Genomic DNA, 17,031 nt, shown 5'->3' with positions numbered 1-17,031 from the left:
TTGTGAAATATACCCCAGGTCTAACCACTTCTCACCGACTCTTGTGCTGTCATCTTCGTCTCCGTCACCATCATCTCCACCTGGATTACTGCAGTTAGCCTGACAGGTCTCCCTGCTTCTACCACTGTGCATCTGGATAGTCTACGCACAACAGTCAACTGGAGCCTTTTAACGTGTAAACCAGACTGTGTCACTCTTCAGCATCAAACCCTGCTATCGCCCCCACTGTCACTCAGAATTAAGGCCAAGTCCCTATAATAGCCTTCCAATGCCTTTTTGACCCAGTCTCCTTTTTTTCCCTCCCTTGCTCATTCTACTCTAGCCCTACTGGCCTCCTTGCTTTTTCTTGAACATGCCAAGCCTGCTCCCACATTAGGATCTTTACACTGGTCGACCCTCTTCCTGGAACACTTTTCCTTCAGATACCTGCACAGCTATGTTTATCTCCTTTACCTCACCAAGACTTTGCTCACATGCCACCTTGTCAACAAGACGTACCCTGACTACCTACCTAAATCTGGAAGCCCTTACCCAGTCCTTAAAAGTATCTTCTAGCAGAGGTGGGTACATTTCTAGGATGAATATGCTATTCCTGCTCTACACCCTATTCCTCTCCTAAAATGAGAAGATATCAAAAGTGGTCACTATCAAGTTGCTGCTTTGGAAATGCATATGTCCTCATTCTAAAACACACAACAGAAGGGAATTCTTTTAATGCAATATTCAGGAAACATAGCTGCAGCAAAACAGCATAAAATTCTACAGACTGTATGTGAAGAATTCATTTCCTACAGATCCCTTAATAAAATAAATAGGCGAAGTTTCCTTTAATGGAGGAGATAATGTTTTCTCCAGAGGAAAGGCAGAATCTAATTTCAGCCATGTGATGATAGAGAATAACAGTCAAATCCAGCATATTCCAGATAGTCATTTCTTTTTCTTTTCCTTAGGAAGCACATATACCATGTCTTGTTACTTTTCTTTGCTAAACACATACCATCTTTAGGGTATGATATCCTTAATCTGAATGATCATTATGAATGTATATATGATTATAGTTAAATGTATGGTTACATTTAAATCAGGCTCCAAATTAGCTTTTTAATTGTGACCTAGTTAAGAGATCAGGCTTTGGGGCTAGTTAAAACCTTAGGATTTGAAGTGATCTATCTGGCTCACATCTTGGTTCTGTAAGCTGAGTTATGTTAGTTTAGGCAGATTACTTCACCCATCTGAGACTCTGTATTCCTTAAAAAGTGGGAATAATAATACACCAACCTCATAAGATTGCTGTGAAGTCAACTAGATGATGTTTCTAAAGTGCCTGATAATGAGGGAAATACTCAGTGGATGTTTATTATTTTTATTGGACTATTAAATATCCTCCAAACCTAACCTGAGCTTCCTGTCTCCAACCCTTTAAACATCTCTTTTCTTTGTTCTACTGGTTGAAATCCTTAAAGACCTAGCCCAAATGTCACCTCCTGTATGAAATCTTACCAAGACACCCCTCTCTGAAAGTGAACTCTCTCTTCTGTATATACTTTCTGTGCTTCACAAAGGTCACTTACTAATTATTGCCTTGTGTTATAGTTATTTGTAAGTTTTATCCTATTTTGGCTAAAAATGAAACGAATGAAATGTCTAGCTTTACTTCAATCCAGATTTTTCTCTAGTCTAAAGTGGCTGAGGTCAATGCAGTTGTGTAAGAGAAACCATTGAAAGAATATCTAGAGCATCCTTTTTGTGATTGCCTGCCCCACAGGTTGAATAACATTTCAGAGTTCCTTATGGATTGAAGGCGTTTTCAGATCTCCCCAAATGGAATCCCATGCCTTCACAGAGCATTGTGTCCAGAGCCTTCCTAGATTTTACAGACTAGAACACAGAGACAGATCTAGAAAGAAGATGACTTACCATTTTCTGTCATCATCCAGAAATTGTCACGCTGTCCTCATGTGTGAGTGATTTCATTGTGTTGGTGATATGGACCATGAGGAAAATTGCTGTCGTATTATGTAGAATGAAGTCTATGAACAGCCTATTTAGGAGTTGTCACTACGCCATGCCACTTCTTTTTTGCCTTACCATTTTGGTTGGTCAGGAGAGCCAAAGACAAGTATCTGATTTCTCCTTTTTCTTGAAAGAGGAAACTCTGTCTTGCAAATTATGCTGATTTGTACATGTCACAGTGAGACCTGGCACTGTCCCAAAGAATGTCCTGCATTGAGAATTTGATTCACTTCAGATAGTTAACCTTGAAAGTTGTGATGTTCTTGATTTAACTTGAAAAAAGTCCAGAAAATTTAATGTCAAGAGTGTTACTTGGCACTCATTTTCATAAAGTATTAGCTAGTATTTAATTGATATCTCCATTCTGGCCATTAGGGAGACATTTTTAAAGACTGGTTTCTGGAAGTGGTTAGTAGCCTGCATAGCAGGAATGTGACATGGAGCACCGTTCTGATGGACTAGGCAGATGTGTATCGGGGAATGATTTGTGTCAGTAGCCATACTGTGCCATATTAGCACTGTCATTTCCTTTATTACTGCCAAAGCATCTATTTCTGACCCTTACAATCAATGCTGAAAAGTATGTTTTCAGAGAGTAGAGAGCTGTCAATTTAAAATCCAGATCTGGAATAGAAGTAATCATGTAACTTGACACAATATTTACTTGGGGACAGTGGGGGTATCTTCTATACAAAAGCCCAGTAATGTTTATTTTTAGCTTACTAAACGCTTGTATCAGGTTTTTAAGACCAAAAGTTGGTTAATGGGTGTAGACTTTCAGTTATGAGTAAGTCCTGGAGATCTAATATACAGCACAGTGGTTACACCTAGCAATACTGTATTATGTACTATGTACTTATGTTAAGTGAATAGATCTCAAGTGTTCTCACCACCAAAAAGAAATGGTAAAGGGCTCCTGGGTGGATCAGTCAGTTGAGTGTCCAACTTTTGATTTTGGTTCAGGTCATAATCCCAGGGTTGTGGAATCAAGCCCTACATTGAGGTCTATGTTAGTCATGGAGTCTGCTTAAGATTCTGTCTCTTTCTCCCTCTGCCCTTCCCCTGCTTGCACTCTCTCTCTCTAAAATGTAAGTGAATACATAAATAAGAGGGGGGAAAAAAGAAATGGTAATTGAAGTTGCCATGGCGGTAATCATTTTGCAGTTATGTGAGTATCAAGTCAACTGGTTGTAAACTTTAATCTTACACAGTGTTACATGTCTGTTTTGTCTTAATAAAGCCTGGGGGTGGGGGGAGAGTAGAATTAAGCCAGCAGGTACACAGGATTCTGTGATGAGATAAGTGGATACATGGCTCCCAATGAGTGCTCCTGGCTCAAAAGCAGCCCGGGACTAGGGTTTGGGGAGGCCCTGCAGAGCTGCCTTGCTCCGTGCCATGGAGCTACAGTAAGTCCAGCCAGACGGTGACAAGTAGCACAGAATGAAGACCTTTAACCAGTGAGCACATCTTAGACTGTTTCTTTCCCATTCAAGGATTAAGCATCTCCGAACTGCTCCTTTGGAATTGTTTTCACCGGCTTCATCACATTCTTCCCAGACTGAGCTCTCTGCCCAGCAAAGGACGTCTTTTGGCTAATGAGAAGCTGCAATGCAGGGAGTTTAGCTTGTTATTTTAAAACAAAACAACAACAAACAGCAGCATTAGAGCAGTGATATTGACAGGTGTGACACACTTGGTTTTGACTGTGACAGCCCAGAGGCACAGGTCTCTGTACGTCCTCTGAGCGGTATGTCCTGTGAGTGGTACCCGCTCGGCCTGGGCCTTGCACACCTCCTCCCAGCTGACCTTCACCACAGCCCTCCTCTGCACTCGCGCGCCCGGCAACTTCTGCAATGACAAAAACACGTTTCTTTGTGGGAAACTTGCCTGAAAAGAAACCCAATGACAAATAAATGCTGTAAAATAAGTGAAGATTAGGTAAACAGATGTAAGAAATTATTTGCAAATTTGGAAGGTCTTGCATTTTTCTGGATTTGCCTCACAAGAGTCGGCAGCTTTGGGACATGAAAACTAAGACAGAATCCTCGCTGATTTCTGACAAGTGATGTCTCTGCATGTGTGTCGGCCGGTCACCCCGCATGAGCTCCTGTGCTCCTGCGGTGGCACAGCGGTAGACAGCCGCTTCAATGATACACAGCTTCACAAGGGGGTGGCCAAACCCAAACTATAAAGATGATAAGTGGACAGGTTTTATAAAAGTGATTTTAGGTTTTCTTGTTTCTTTTTTTTTGTTTTTTTTTCTTGTTAGTAGTTTAAATCCCAAAACATCAGATCGTAATTCTCAGGAAGTAACCCTTACCACATTTTTGAAAAGGCCTTCACAAAAGAGCCGGTGAAAGAGACTCTACCCAAGTGACAACCAGATGACCAGGCTGCGGGCTCGTAGGAACAACCGTCCATCTCATGCCCTACTCCCTGGTGCAGTGCACACCACATCAAAGTTCCAGGCGTGGCTCGTAGAGGGAACTAGGAAGCTGGGGAGTCTGAGACAGTCCCTGACTTTCCCCTGGCTCGGTCTGGAAGTGGTGCAGCACCGGACTGCCTGGGTTCACATCCTGCCTAGCTGATGTGACTTAATCTCCCTGTTCCTCAGTTTCCATGTGTGTTCAATGAGGAAAAGCAGGTACCTGTCTCATGGGATTACATGAGTTAATATATCTAGAAATCTTAGCACCTGGAGCAGAGTAAACTATTGTTGCTGTTTTCTTTCAGTTTCTTTATTTATTTGGGTAATCTCTGCAGCCCAGCGTGGGGCTCAAACCCATGACGCCAAGATCAAGGGTCCCATGCTCTTCCAGCTGAACCAGCCAGTTGCCCCTTATTACTGTTATTTTTGCTGTGACTGAGGAGGGGCTGTCAGGTGGAGCCAGAAAAGAAAAGGGCGGTGTGGTTTACAACCATTGGTCTCCCAGGGAGAACTTGTTCTACCATGTGATCTGGCCATCATTTGGGTCATTTAACATCATTAATTAACATGAACGCCAGGTCTTGGGACTAAAGAAAACACTGGTTTCTCTGCTGAGTTTTTGGAGCAGCCTGTTAGCCCCCAGTGGAGGAGGAGTGGCAGGGACTTCCAGCCAGCCACAACATCATGCTTGCTTCAGACCCTCTCTTCTTAGAAGTATTGGCCCTCTCCTTCTCTCCTTTTCTTCAGGCTTAGATCACTCAGTCTGGAGCCCGAAACTCAGTAGGGTATTGATCTAGTCACCCATTATCTCCCTCCTCCCATTCCTGTCCTCAGTCTCACTATGGATTTTAACTTTAGACTGTCTTCTAACTCTCTGTGGAACCAAAAGCAAATTACTTTGACCTCAATTGCACACTCTTTAAATGGAATAAAAATGGCTCTGCCCATTCAGAGGACAACTAGGGGTTTTATGGAAATGACAGATGTTTAGCATTTTCAAATTCCTTGAAAGAAGGATTCTTTGACAGTACCAAATTCATAGTAAAAAGGCTATTTTCTCAAGGGGGAGAGGCCTTACCCTAATACCTGAGCTTTATCCTCCAGTAGTGCCGGAGCTATTTAATTTCAGCTCTGCCATCACTAGCCTGTATGTTTTTGAGTACTACTTTTTTTTTATTTGCTCTCTTCTTTCAAATATTCACAGGCACTAATCCACATTATGGCTTTACAGCCAGTAAATTAAATTATATGAATTCTAAACACAGTGTTTTTGAGCTGTAGAGAGTCTACAGTCTTTGAAACCACTAACTTAATTTTGTCCAACTCTTACTGAGTAACTTAAAAAGAGCCAAACTTTTTCCTTTTGAATTTGATTGGGAAAAAAAATAATAATAAATTGTTCCCAGGCAGTGGTCCTGGGTGCCAGAGTTTAGCCGAGATCTACATCTTCTGTCTGCATCGAATATTCCCCAAGGTAAAGGGTTAAGGAGTGTTAATGAAGAGGTGATATATGACAGCTTTTACCTTACCTACCTCCTTGTGGTCTCAGGTGCATGACTTTGGGCAGACCACTTAATCTCTCAGAGTTTTGATTCCCTATCTGCAACTCTGCATCCACAATAAATGTTTGAGAGAATTAAACGAAATCATCTTTATTGAGCACTTTTAAAAGTGTGTTTATCTGCAAGTAAAATCCTACTTCTAGACGAGCAGATTAAGTGGAAGATTATTTATTCTGACATACTGTCATTGCTTAAAATTAGACTTAGAAACCTCCTTCCAGGCAGAGTTCCTGTTATCGTCTTTCATAGTCTTTTCCCACAGTAAATAAATACTTAATGAAGAAAGCTGAATATGCTTTTCTAACTTATTTTTCAGATGCTTCAAACTGCTTCAGCATTTTGTCATGTTCCTTTGAAGAGGTGTGTGTGTGTGTGTGTGTGTGTGTGTGTGTGTGTGTGTTTAAAATAACCGGACTCAATGGAAAGAGGATGATCAAGCTGAGTAATATAGGATTGTTGGGGTTTTCTCTGGTTCGTTTTATTGGAGAGGAGATGTTGTTGTTTTAAGAAGTATAAGAAAACTAATTTTCCTGTGTCACTTGTAAGTTTATATCTAAGGCAAATCCTATAACAGATTTTCGAAATCCTTAGAGCAATCAACAATCATATCATTTCAGTGCTTGATGCCTTCCCGTTTTTATATACTCCTGCCCATTTGGATGTGTGTGTGTGTGTGTGTGTATTATAGTTTTAATTATATTATCATCATATAGTATATCATAACCTAACAAGTGGTTCTGAAATAGGAAAAGCCACGTAAAAAGCAATACTACTTATTCCTTGTGGCATTGGTTATTGTTTCACTGATCTTAGATGTTTTGTCTTAGCTGCAACTGTGTAAGCACTTGGGCATTTTTTTTATAAAGCGAATTCCCTATACTAAGTTGCTAAAATAAAATAAAACAGCTTTCTAGGGATATGTTCTCCACATACAATTAGTGCAGCATGCATGCCATATCCAGTCTCTATGCATGTAGACCAGATCTTTGAAAAAGAAGGAAGCGTTTGAAGTTCTTCAGAAGTTAGAAGCAGGGAATAGTCGGATGCTTAGAAACCAAGTCTTTTGGAAGACAAACTTCTTCTTAATGTATGACAGCTTAATCTATGACAGGTCCTTTTCAATCACTCTTGTTTTGTTTTTATTTCTGCCACTCATAGATGCAGGGGCATGTTCAGATGCTGGAGTGTGTTTGCATGCAAGGGGTGCTCCAAAGACGACCCAGCTGATACCAAGCCAGTGCCACTGAAGATGCCCCTGCCCGGTGCCTGGGTAGCCCCATACCCCTTAAAATTCTGCTCTTAGAGAAGAGCTTGTAAGGGCTTTCAGAACAATTCCTTTACCTGTCCTGAAAGGTTACATGTTGTAAAAGTTTATCTGCAGGCTTCAAAAGCCAGTTAGATGTAAGTTCTTGTGAAAAATGGCTTGCTGTAAGTTTCTGTGGTTGATGCCAAGCTAAGAAAAGCTCCTGAAACATCTTCACTTACCTGCCAGCTTCTCCAGTACAGTGGGTTGTTCTGTGGGCCTCTCCCTAAATGCACTCTACTTGAATTTACCATCACTTGTGGATTTTGCACCTACAAAGAGTTTTAAGGATTTGGACCCGGTTCAGTGCCTCAGTTCAACAAAGAGGTTACAAGTTTGAAAGGTTTTTTCATGATTAAGGTACAACTCACCCTGCCGCCCCTTTGACACGGCTGCTGACCCAGCAGATGCGGTAACTCCGGCGCTCTCTCCAGGCTGGACGAAGCGTTCACTGCCCTGTGCTCACCTGGGTAGATGCAGCTCCCCGTAGGTGGTGGGACAGGAGTGACGGCTCTGTTTTGCCACAGTGGAATTTATAGTTAGTTTTTAATATTAAGAGTGGTAGGTTTGAAAAAATATATATGGAACCCGTGGTTTTTGGCATAACAGATTATTTCCGAACTTTCATTTGTGTCCCACCACTTACTCTGCAATCATAGTTAAGAAGGTGGGTTTTCTCATAGAGTGCAAGCTCTCTCTTTAAGTCATTGAACGTCTCCCTGAATTGCAGGTTACCACCTGCTCTGTCTACCTACTCACTGACAAAATGAGCTCTTGACTTCATGTTTTGTTCACTGATAAAATCCACTGAGTAAAAACGAGTGGATAAAATAAACTAGTACTAAAGTCTCTTGGAGATGTGGAGAATGGACAGACAGCTTCAGGCCCTGGCTCCTTGCAGAATTGCAAATCCTGTGTGTTGGGCCCACACAGCACATGCTAAGAGCAGGTTGTTTGTAAAGTGGTGGACTCGCGTCACCATGGTTGTCCCGGGCTCTGTGGAGTGCCGACGCCCTTTAATGTCCTGACGCCAGTCCCGGGCTCCTAAACGGAACGGATATATCTGAAGTCTTAGGAATCTTGAGATTTTCTTATTCTTTGGGGAAAATCTTACAAAGATGAACTCTGTGAGAGGAAAACCCTTGAGTTTTTAACAGGTTTCTGTAGAAAATATCATCGATTTAGGTTATATAAGCATTCTGCTTGAAAAACAGGCATCATCTCTGCTGCGAGGTCTGTATTTTAACTTTGTACAGATGTGCGCTAAAAGAACATGATGTGCTTATTTGTTGCATTTATGCTACTTTCTTACTTTAAGTAAGATGGATGAAATTACATATTAAATAAAAACAGCAGCTCTGACTGCAGTTCTTAGCAAACTGAAAAAGCCTTCCACAGACGGTGGAGAAGATGACACTATGACTTTTAATAACTCATTGACTTTTGAGAGAATTCTCTACATAAATACGTGTACGTAATAATTTCTGTGTGGGTTTATCAGTATTAGCTGTCTCGTGTATAAAACTAATCTGCCATTAAATCATGTTGGTGAAATGTTACGAGAAGTATTATGTTTAAATCTTAACCAAACATATACCTCATTTTGATATGGCTGCAGTTATAAACAGACACATGCTGATGTGTATGCCATGAAATTCCAGTGAAAATGGCTGTGTGGCTTTGGGCAAATTATTTAACTTCCCTGAACCTCAGTTTTCCTTTTCTGAATGATAAGGCACCTAACCTTTAGGATTATTGTCAAGATTAGATTAACGCATCTGTGGAGGACTAGCGTGAGTCCCGGCACTCATTTGTTAGTACGTGTTTATATTCATTCTGTGTTCCAAGCTTCATAAAGTGCAGTGTATTTTTATGTGGTATTTTTGAGGCAGAAAGTGCTTTGTATTGAGTATGGCTTATCCACCCCAGTTGTAAAATGAAACTTTGTATTGCATATTACTTACCATATTCAACTCCAGGCTGGAAATTCAGAGTAAGTTTTTTGTAGGCTATTTAAAGAACACATATTCATTGAATGATTGCCAGGTGTAAAACATTGTTTCCTGTCATTTGCAGTCTAATGTATTTGCAATCCAGGAAGGGAGCGGTCAGTCTGAGTGCTACAGTCCCAGTTCATTTTATAGTCTCTCTCCTTTTGTTTGTCATTTTCCTTTTTCCCACAATCCTGTAGTAACTTTAAGAAAGTTTCAAAATAAAGTAGCATTTGACTTTGTTCCATAGTCATTTAAAAATAGGATTGATCGATGTGAAGCATTAGCCAGGAGCACCATTTGGTACTTTATTATTGATCTCAGTTACCAGTGCCCTCGGGCTTCTGGTGTGAGAACGAAAATGATATATGAAATATGCACCCAGGTTAAACAGACCAATTTTCTTCTTCCATCTGCAACCACTATAAGCAGAATTCTTTATATTATGGAAGTGGTTTGGAAGCTGTTTAGTTTCACATGCACGCGCGTGCGTGCGCACACAACACACACACACACACACACACACACACACACACACACACAACCTTAAGATTTTAAGCAATCTCCTAAGCCAGTGTTTTGTTATTGAGGCCAAGACTTGTACAGTGCTTTGGAAATTTTCTGCCATTTAGTTACTTTTATTAATTATAAAATGCCTTTCAAAGTTATAGATTTACAGCCCATGAATATGCTTTGGCATTTTAATGGTTGATTGTAAGCCAGAATCTTGAGGATTTGAGATGTTCTCCCAAGTAGCTAGTTGCAGGCCAGTCCAGCCAAGAGGTAAATACCAGGGAAGCCAGCTCAGCAGGGCATGCATCATTTAGAAAATTGTGCAGAAAAGTTGGCTGTGGGCAGAAGTTGTCATGTGTCATCTGTCCTATCAATCAGCTTCAGCAGCTGTTCCCTGTCACCAGGGCCCTTATGTGCTACTGCCTGTCCAGCAGCACTAGCAGATAGTGGCTGCCTCTCTGGTGGGCTGGAGAAGCCATGGATGCACGCACTTATAGTGTATGTCTCACTGGCCACCAGTTTGGACAGAAAGTCATTTCTGAAAAGAGAGACCAAGCACCAATTCCTTGGTCTTTCACTAGACCATTAGCCAGGATCTATCCTCAAGAGAATTAGTTGGATTTCAGAGCATCTCTCTCTTTCAACAAAAATATAGCTATGGAAATATAGGAAGATTGCACATTTGACCCCAAAGAGATGCCCTCAGTGAGAGATGAGAGAGCTTTCTCCACCAGATTCCAGATGATGAGTATTGCATGATCACTGACGAGGCTTTTCGGGTTGAATACAACAATGCAGAAGATTGGAAATGACAAGCATTCCTTTTGTGATAAGGCAGCACCCTGCCAAATGGGATACATCCCAAGTCTGATTATAGACAAGCCTCCAACAGTTTCCTTTTTCCCTCCTTGTGTTCCAGAGACATCCTTAGAGGAACGGATTTGAGGGCATTAGTATCACTATCTGTCTGATTACTGTGTTGACATTTTTAAAGTGCCATTAATCATAGGAAATGGAACTTAATGATGTCGAAACATACCCAGCCAAGAACTGTCAAGAAAGTAAGCTACAGCCCACTATTCAGATGAAACCGAAGGGGGTAATTTCTTAACCCTTTGGTTTTTTTCTTAATTATCACTGAGCTCGGAGGCTAAGTAATTAAGAAGCAGCAAGCAAGGGAATGGTAAACATAGCAAGGGGAAATTGAGAAAGGCAGATAGCAATATTTTGTAAATATTGCAACTATACCTTGTACAGTATATGAAAATAATATTCATTTTAGGATTATGTAATTGAGGTCTTGCTTGCTTCTACCCCTTCCATTTTGTAAGAAAGTTACTTTTTCTTTTTGATATCCCCTCCCGTATTTTTTTTTCTGTAGGACTCTGAACACTTAATATACTTGATATAATCTATTCGGTGTGAGGCTTGACTGGCAATGAGATTGGAGAATCAGGAGGCTGACCATATGCCTGCACAGGTGACACTGCCCTCCTGGGGCGCCAGGAGTAAAGAGCAGTGACGTGGCACATGAAGAGAAGAATTCATTGATCAGAAGCTGGCAGTGCTTACTGGATATTTTGCTGGATTTTCATATCATCAGTTCATTGTTTGCCTGTCAGCTCATTTAAATTCAAATAAGTGTTCCTAACTCAAATTTAGGAAACATGAGGTAAACAGGGGTATCCTTATTTAGAAAATCTATATGACACTGAACTCTCATGAACGTTACACTGTCAGGTGTTTCTGATCCTGATTTTGAGCAGGTGCTTCGTCAGCAAACAGCACAAGAACCTAAATCTGTCACCTCTTTTTTTTCCCCCAAAGATAGATCATTCATCATAGCATGGGACACATAGTAGATGTTCAGTCAAGACCGATTGGTTGGTTGATTTATGGTACATGGATCTGAGATGAATGAATTTCAGGGTGACCTGTTTGGAAAGTAAGTAATATTTGGAAAATAAGTCATTATTAATAGGCGTTGGGCCTTTTTTGTCCCTGCAGGTTTTTGTCATTCATCAGAGGGACACTGTGTGAGATTGGAAAGCCTGAAATGGAGCAAAAAATAAATTCATTCCTTGAAAAGGAAGGCATAGAGAAAATTGCAGAAAGTTTGCAAACAACAGTTCACACCTTACAGGTCATCATAGATGGTCTCAGCCAACCTGAGAGCTTTGACTTTCGAACAGGTAAGTAATTAAACTTGACTAACAGCATCTTTCATTTGTATAGCTCACACGCTCTCCCGCGGCCCTCACTATAAACGTCTGCCGTAGGCAAAAACGGATCTTATTCTTCGTTCTGTACATGTAAAAACTAAAGGATAGTGACCTTTTTTCAGAGTCACTGCAGTTGGTTAGTATCCAGAGCCAAAGATAGAAGCCTGGTGCCCCGACTCCTTACCCCATGCTGAGTTTCCATCACACTAGACTTGAATGCACCTCACACTGGCTGCTCTGTGCATGGAGACACACAGTTTTCATAATCCATTTGTAAGCTGTTATCTTGTAGGAGCAGAAGTCCAAGGTAAGGCCTTCAGTTTATAAACTAAAAAGTGAATCTTCTTCCTAAATTACAGCCTTCTAAGTTCCTGGATTCTGTGTTAGTGAACACACTGAACAAATAAGATCCTCTCTGTTGATTTCCCTTCTAATTAAAAGTGCTCTCAGCTTTCAGCATAGCTGGATGGTGAGGGAAGTAGAATGGCCATAGTTGTTGAGAGCAGTGACCCGATGAAAAAGAATTAAGGTATCAAGTGACCGACTTCCTAAGGAAATTTGAAGAGGAAGCACTGAGATTTAAATGAGTCTGTACTCATCTCATAACCAGTTTAGGACCCATGTTTAGGGCTCTACTCTTTTTAATGAGTTAGGCTCTGTTGAGGGTGTTAGACATGCCTCTTTGAAAAGGTTTAAAGGAGTTTAAGAACATACCCAATAAGGGGCACCCAGCTGGCTCAGTCGAAAAAGCATGTAACTTATCTCAGGGTTGTGAGTTCGAGCCCCACATTGGGTGTAGAGATTACTAAAAAATAAATACACTTAAAAAAAAAACCCACCCAGTAAGTTATACTATTCCCTCAACTTTTCTATAAGTCAGAAATTACTTTTTTTTTTTTAAGTTGGAGAAAAAATGCACAGCAAGATCTATGACAAAAATGTAGGAGTCCAAGCTTCCAGGGTGGTCGACCCAAAGTGGCTGTTTCAGTAGACAGATCCGTCTTCATTTGGAGGTCTGCTATCCTTGACTGTGAATTACCTGGGTGCTGCTTAGCTGGACACCAGGGAGAGCAGCAGTCCTCAAACCCGGCAGGACAGGAGGGTGGTCTGCCTAGGACCACCACGCTAGAGGACTGGGAAATGCGCTCTCTCTAGCTGCAGGCCTCCTCTGCAGGGCTTCCCTGTCCATCTTCGTCTTTCTGTCTTGGTGTTGATTGCTCCATTATCCCAGTTATATGTGGACTCCGAGCAAAGATCAGCATTCGGATTATATGATTCAATTAAACAGCCGACTGCTAAGTCGGGGGCCTCACCTTGCCGTGCCCTTAGTGAGCAGAAACACAGATGCACCTGGGCTCTGGGCGGAGCCCACTGCAGTGTTTTATCGCTGTGACAAGTGGACTTTCAAATCAGTCTCTTTTAAACTCACTTTGATATTGACCTTCGCCCTAGTGTAAGTCACAATTTTCAAAATGTCTGAAAGCTTTTGTTTTAATACTAAAAGTATCCCCAAGGGGGAAGGCAAACAGTCATACTTGTGAAGAGGCAGATAGTATTTTGGACTATTTCCTCATTATGGTATTTTTAAATGTTACATAGTTTCTTTTCTCCGTTTTCTCAAAAATAAGTCCTTCCTTGATGCCACATTCTGTCCCGAACTCATCCTGTCTTCTGTTTTCTCAGTGGCGTGATGAGTTCTATTTTTATTAACACTCTGGTTACTAGTTAGTTCCCCTAATTGAGTTTGTCAGAAACAGCCCAGTGACAGCAGACTGAATACGTAGCCTTGGCAATCAAAGTGTTAACATTCGCCTGGCACGTGGAGGATTTTCTGATTCCTCAGTGGCCCAGGCTGTCTTCAGGACCCTGTTCAGTAGTTCCTGACTCTGATTTTCCATGCAAAATTAAACTAAGCAGCCGATCAGGAACCCTTGGGGAATCTGTAGCAGCTGGACCTCGGTAAGAAAAAACAATTCCTATGAGACCTCAAGACCATCCTACCTCTGCCCCTGATCAATGACTCTGTTCCACTTTGCTTTGACACAGTCTCTGCCCAGTGTAATATTACATTACAATTGGTTTCTTGCTTCTGGAATCCACTACTTCGGTGTCAGGGAAAATTCTAAAGAATCAATTTGTTTTTGCCTATTCCTTTTTTTATGAGGAAAATGAGATTTGAGGTTTAAGGAGGGCCTTTTTGTTTTACAGGGAAAAGGTGAATTAAAAAAAGAAAAACAAACTTGATTTCAGGATGATTGGACTGGGGGAGGGGAACCAAGAGGTGGCCAGTTGTTAGTACAACTGTAAAGGATAGCTTTAACAAGGAATCAGGATCAAGCCAACAGCTGCGGAGGAAAAGGAAGTGGGATGGGTGGAGGGAAAATGAGGCCTTGGTAAAAGGAGATCCAAGCATAGAATGTTCTTTGTTATTAGAATCAACATTCAGTAATCCTAGGAGAGGGGGCCAAGAAGAGCATGGGAAAGTGGAATCCACAGATAACCCAAAAGCCCCATTTAGACTTTTAGTTCTACCCTTCTCCCTCCTAAAACCTCCGTTGTTGTTTTTGTTGTTTTTACTAGAGCCATGATTCCTTGGCATGAGTAATACCCACTTCTGGGGAGGATGGTGTTAATGAACAGAGACGTGTGCCCGGGGGCGAACAAGAAAAGAGGGGTGTCAGGAACTTGAGAGCAGAGATCTGTGTGTCTTCATCTTTGTAGCTCTAGCACCCAGCAGAGTGTGTGGATAGGAGATCGTTCTAGAAGCTGATAAATGTGGGATAAATTGAATTGAAGGAAGAGAAAGAAGATTAGGTATTGCCTGATGTGGGTTTCTGAAGTTTTGATTGGATAAATGTATTCAAAATGAATGGAAATTGATTCCTGAATTCCAAACTCATGGAGGGAAATGAGAGAGGAGAGAACATTTTAATGTCATCCACATTTGACCAAATGTTGATGTACTTTCTACCACCTGTAACAGGAACCAGGCGGGGAAAACTCCCCATCTTCTGTCTGGGAAAATCTTACTTTTCTCAGTGTTTGTGCTTTGGCCTTGTGTATTCATTGAACAAAGATGTTTTCTCATCACCTCCTCATTAAAAGGAACACAAGACCCTCTACTCTTCTCAGTCCTTGTGTGTACTGCTAATGTTTGCGTGTTACCAAGACAGTTTGAAGAGAAGAAGGCATTTGGGTAAATTCTCCTGACCACTCCCACTATGTGAGCACTGCTTCTCCAGTTGAGATAGAGACGCATTTTCCCTGAAGTCAGGCCTGGGTTTCTGCTCCTTTCGTGGCCCCCCTCCATGCTTACTACCAGCATATAACTGTCATACATGGTAAACACTTACTTACTAATGCATAATTGTGTCCAAGAAGTACAGTGCCTACTATTTACACTGTCTTTTTTCTTCCCTTTCCTTGTAGATTTTGATAAACCTGATTTCAAGAGAAGCATAGTCTGCTTGGAGGACCTGCAGGTTGGGACAGTTCTTACAGGCAAAGTCGAGAATGCCACTCTGTTCGGAATTTTTGTGGACATAGGAGTGGGGAGATCAGGGCTGATTCCCATACGAAATGTAACAGAAGCAAAACTTTCTAAAACAAAGAAGAGAAGGAGTCTTGGACTGGGCCCTGGAGAAAGAGTGGAAGTCCAAGTACTCAACATTGACATCCCCCGATCTAGGATTACTCTGGACCTCATTCGGGTGTTGTGAGTGTCACACTAAAAGTCAAATACTGATTTTATTTCCTCATGTCTATAGATGGGCAGGAATAAGTCAGATGTCTGTGAATTCTAGGTAGCAGATGAGAAGGGATTCACTCAACATCAGGAGTATTTTTCAAATGCTTTCCTTATTTTTCCTTCTGAATAAATAGAAAACTGACAGCTCAATTTCTTTGCCCCTTAAAGAAAACAACTAGTAGACATCCTTATGTGTCTTTACTCAGTAATGATTTTCTCATCCAGATTTTATTTTTTGTACTTCTTCTTTGACTCTTTTTGCATTTTGTGTAACAGATCGTTTCGTTTCTACTTGCCAGCTTGCCTTGCTGGACTTGTATGGAATTGCTTTCTTCACCTGAATTGTACGATGTTTCTTGACACAGTAGGACAGGCAGTGTTAGGCCCTCCCTTTTTACAGATTTTTTAAAAAATCAGGCCTTTTGGACTTGTTTCATGATTTTCTCTTGCCAAGCAAATAAAAAGTAGGCCAATTAGATCCTGATGTGTTCCTAAAGATCAAGTGAATGGCTCAAAACATTTCTGAGAAGGATATGTGTATTGATCCCTACAATAAAGTTCTGTGGCTAGTGACCTTGTTTTTTGTTACGTTAATTCAGTGAATGACCTAGGAGTTCATCTTGATGAAAGATGTGGTACATATGGGAAGCCTCTGGAAATTGGAAGAATGGCATTCAGTTTGACTTTGCTTAGCACAGAAGAGTATATATTCTTTCTTAAGCATTCAGATTAAACTTCAAAGGGGGAGAGAAATGACCTTCCTAAAGACTGACTATAGATCAGGTGTGAAGAGGCAAGAAAAACAAGTAAATAAAGTAAATAAAGCAAGTGACTCTTAACTCTGTTTGTGTTCAGTGGAGATGGTAAGTATTAGCATGACCATTGAGGGTCAAAATGATTTAAATAGAGCCCACACTGGACTAGTGTTTTGTCCGTTCTGGCTGCACTGGCTCATTTGCTTAATGGAGTCCTTTGCATGACTGAATGAATACCTGATTTTCTCCACGTGTAATGAGTGGGAGATGGTTACTGAAGAGGATGACCAGTCCTGTTCTATTGCCTGGACTAGTAAACACTCATTTGTATAGTTTTGGAATAGTTTTGAATAGTGCTTCTTTTTATAACCAAAATGTCCCATTGTTCATAATAAGTCATAAGATCACCTTAGTAATATAGTCCCTTACAAAGTGGTAAATTGGACTGTATTTATTGATAGTTCTGCCTGATAGCTGGCCAATTTCAAAGAGTGCA

The 17,031-nt window shown here is 41.1% G+C and overlaps 1 protein-coding gene across 2 annotated transcripts in view; it reads left to right on the top strand.

Annotated features, from left to right (window-relative positions):
* The window catches only part of SRBD1 (S1 RNA binding domain 1), a 193,160-nt gene extending 176,807 nt beyond the window's left edge, over positions 1 to 16,353 (top strand). For both annotated transcript variants that reach the window (XM_029937289.1, XM_029937288.1), the window contains exons 20-21: positions 11,818 to 12,002; positions 15,462 to 16,353. In XM_029937289.1, the coding sequence (XP_029793149.1) occupies positions 11,818 to 12,002; positions 15,462 to 15,751 (475 nt within the window). In that variant the 3' untranslated portion in view covers positions 15,752 to 16,353. The remainder of the gene's footprint in view (positions 1 to 11,817; positions 12,003 to 15,461) is intronic.
* Positions 16,354 to 17,031: the final 678 nt, after the last annotated feature.

Source organism: Suricata suricatta, chromosome 4 (assembly GCF_006229205.1).
Source record: "Suricata suricatta isolate VVHF042 chromosome 4, meerkat_22Aug2017_6uvM2_HiC, whole genome shotgun sequence".
In the NCBI taxonomy this organism is placed as follows: Eukaryota; Metazoa; Chordata; class Mammalia; order Carnivora; family Herpestidae; genus Suricata; species Suricata suricatta.
Note: the sequence above shows the minus strand (reverse complement) of the source record. Positions and strands in the feature narration are given on the sequence as shown.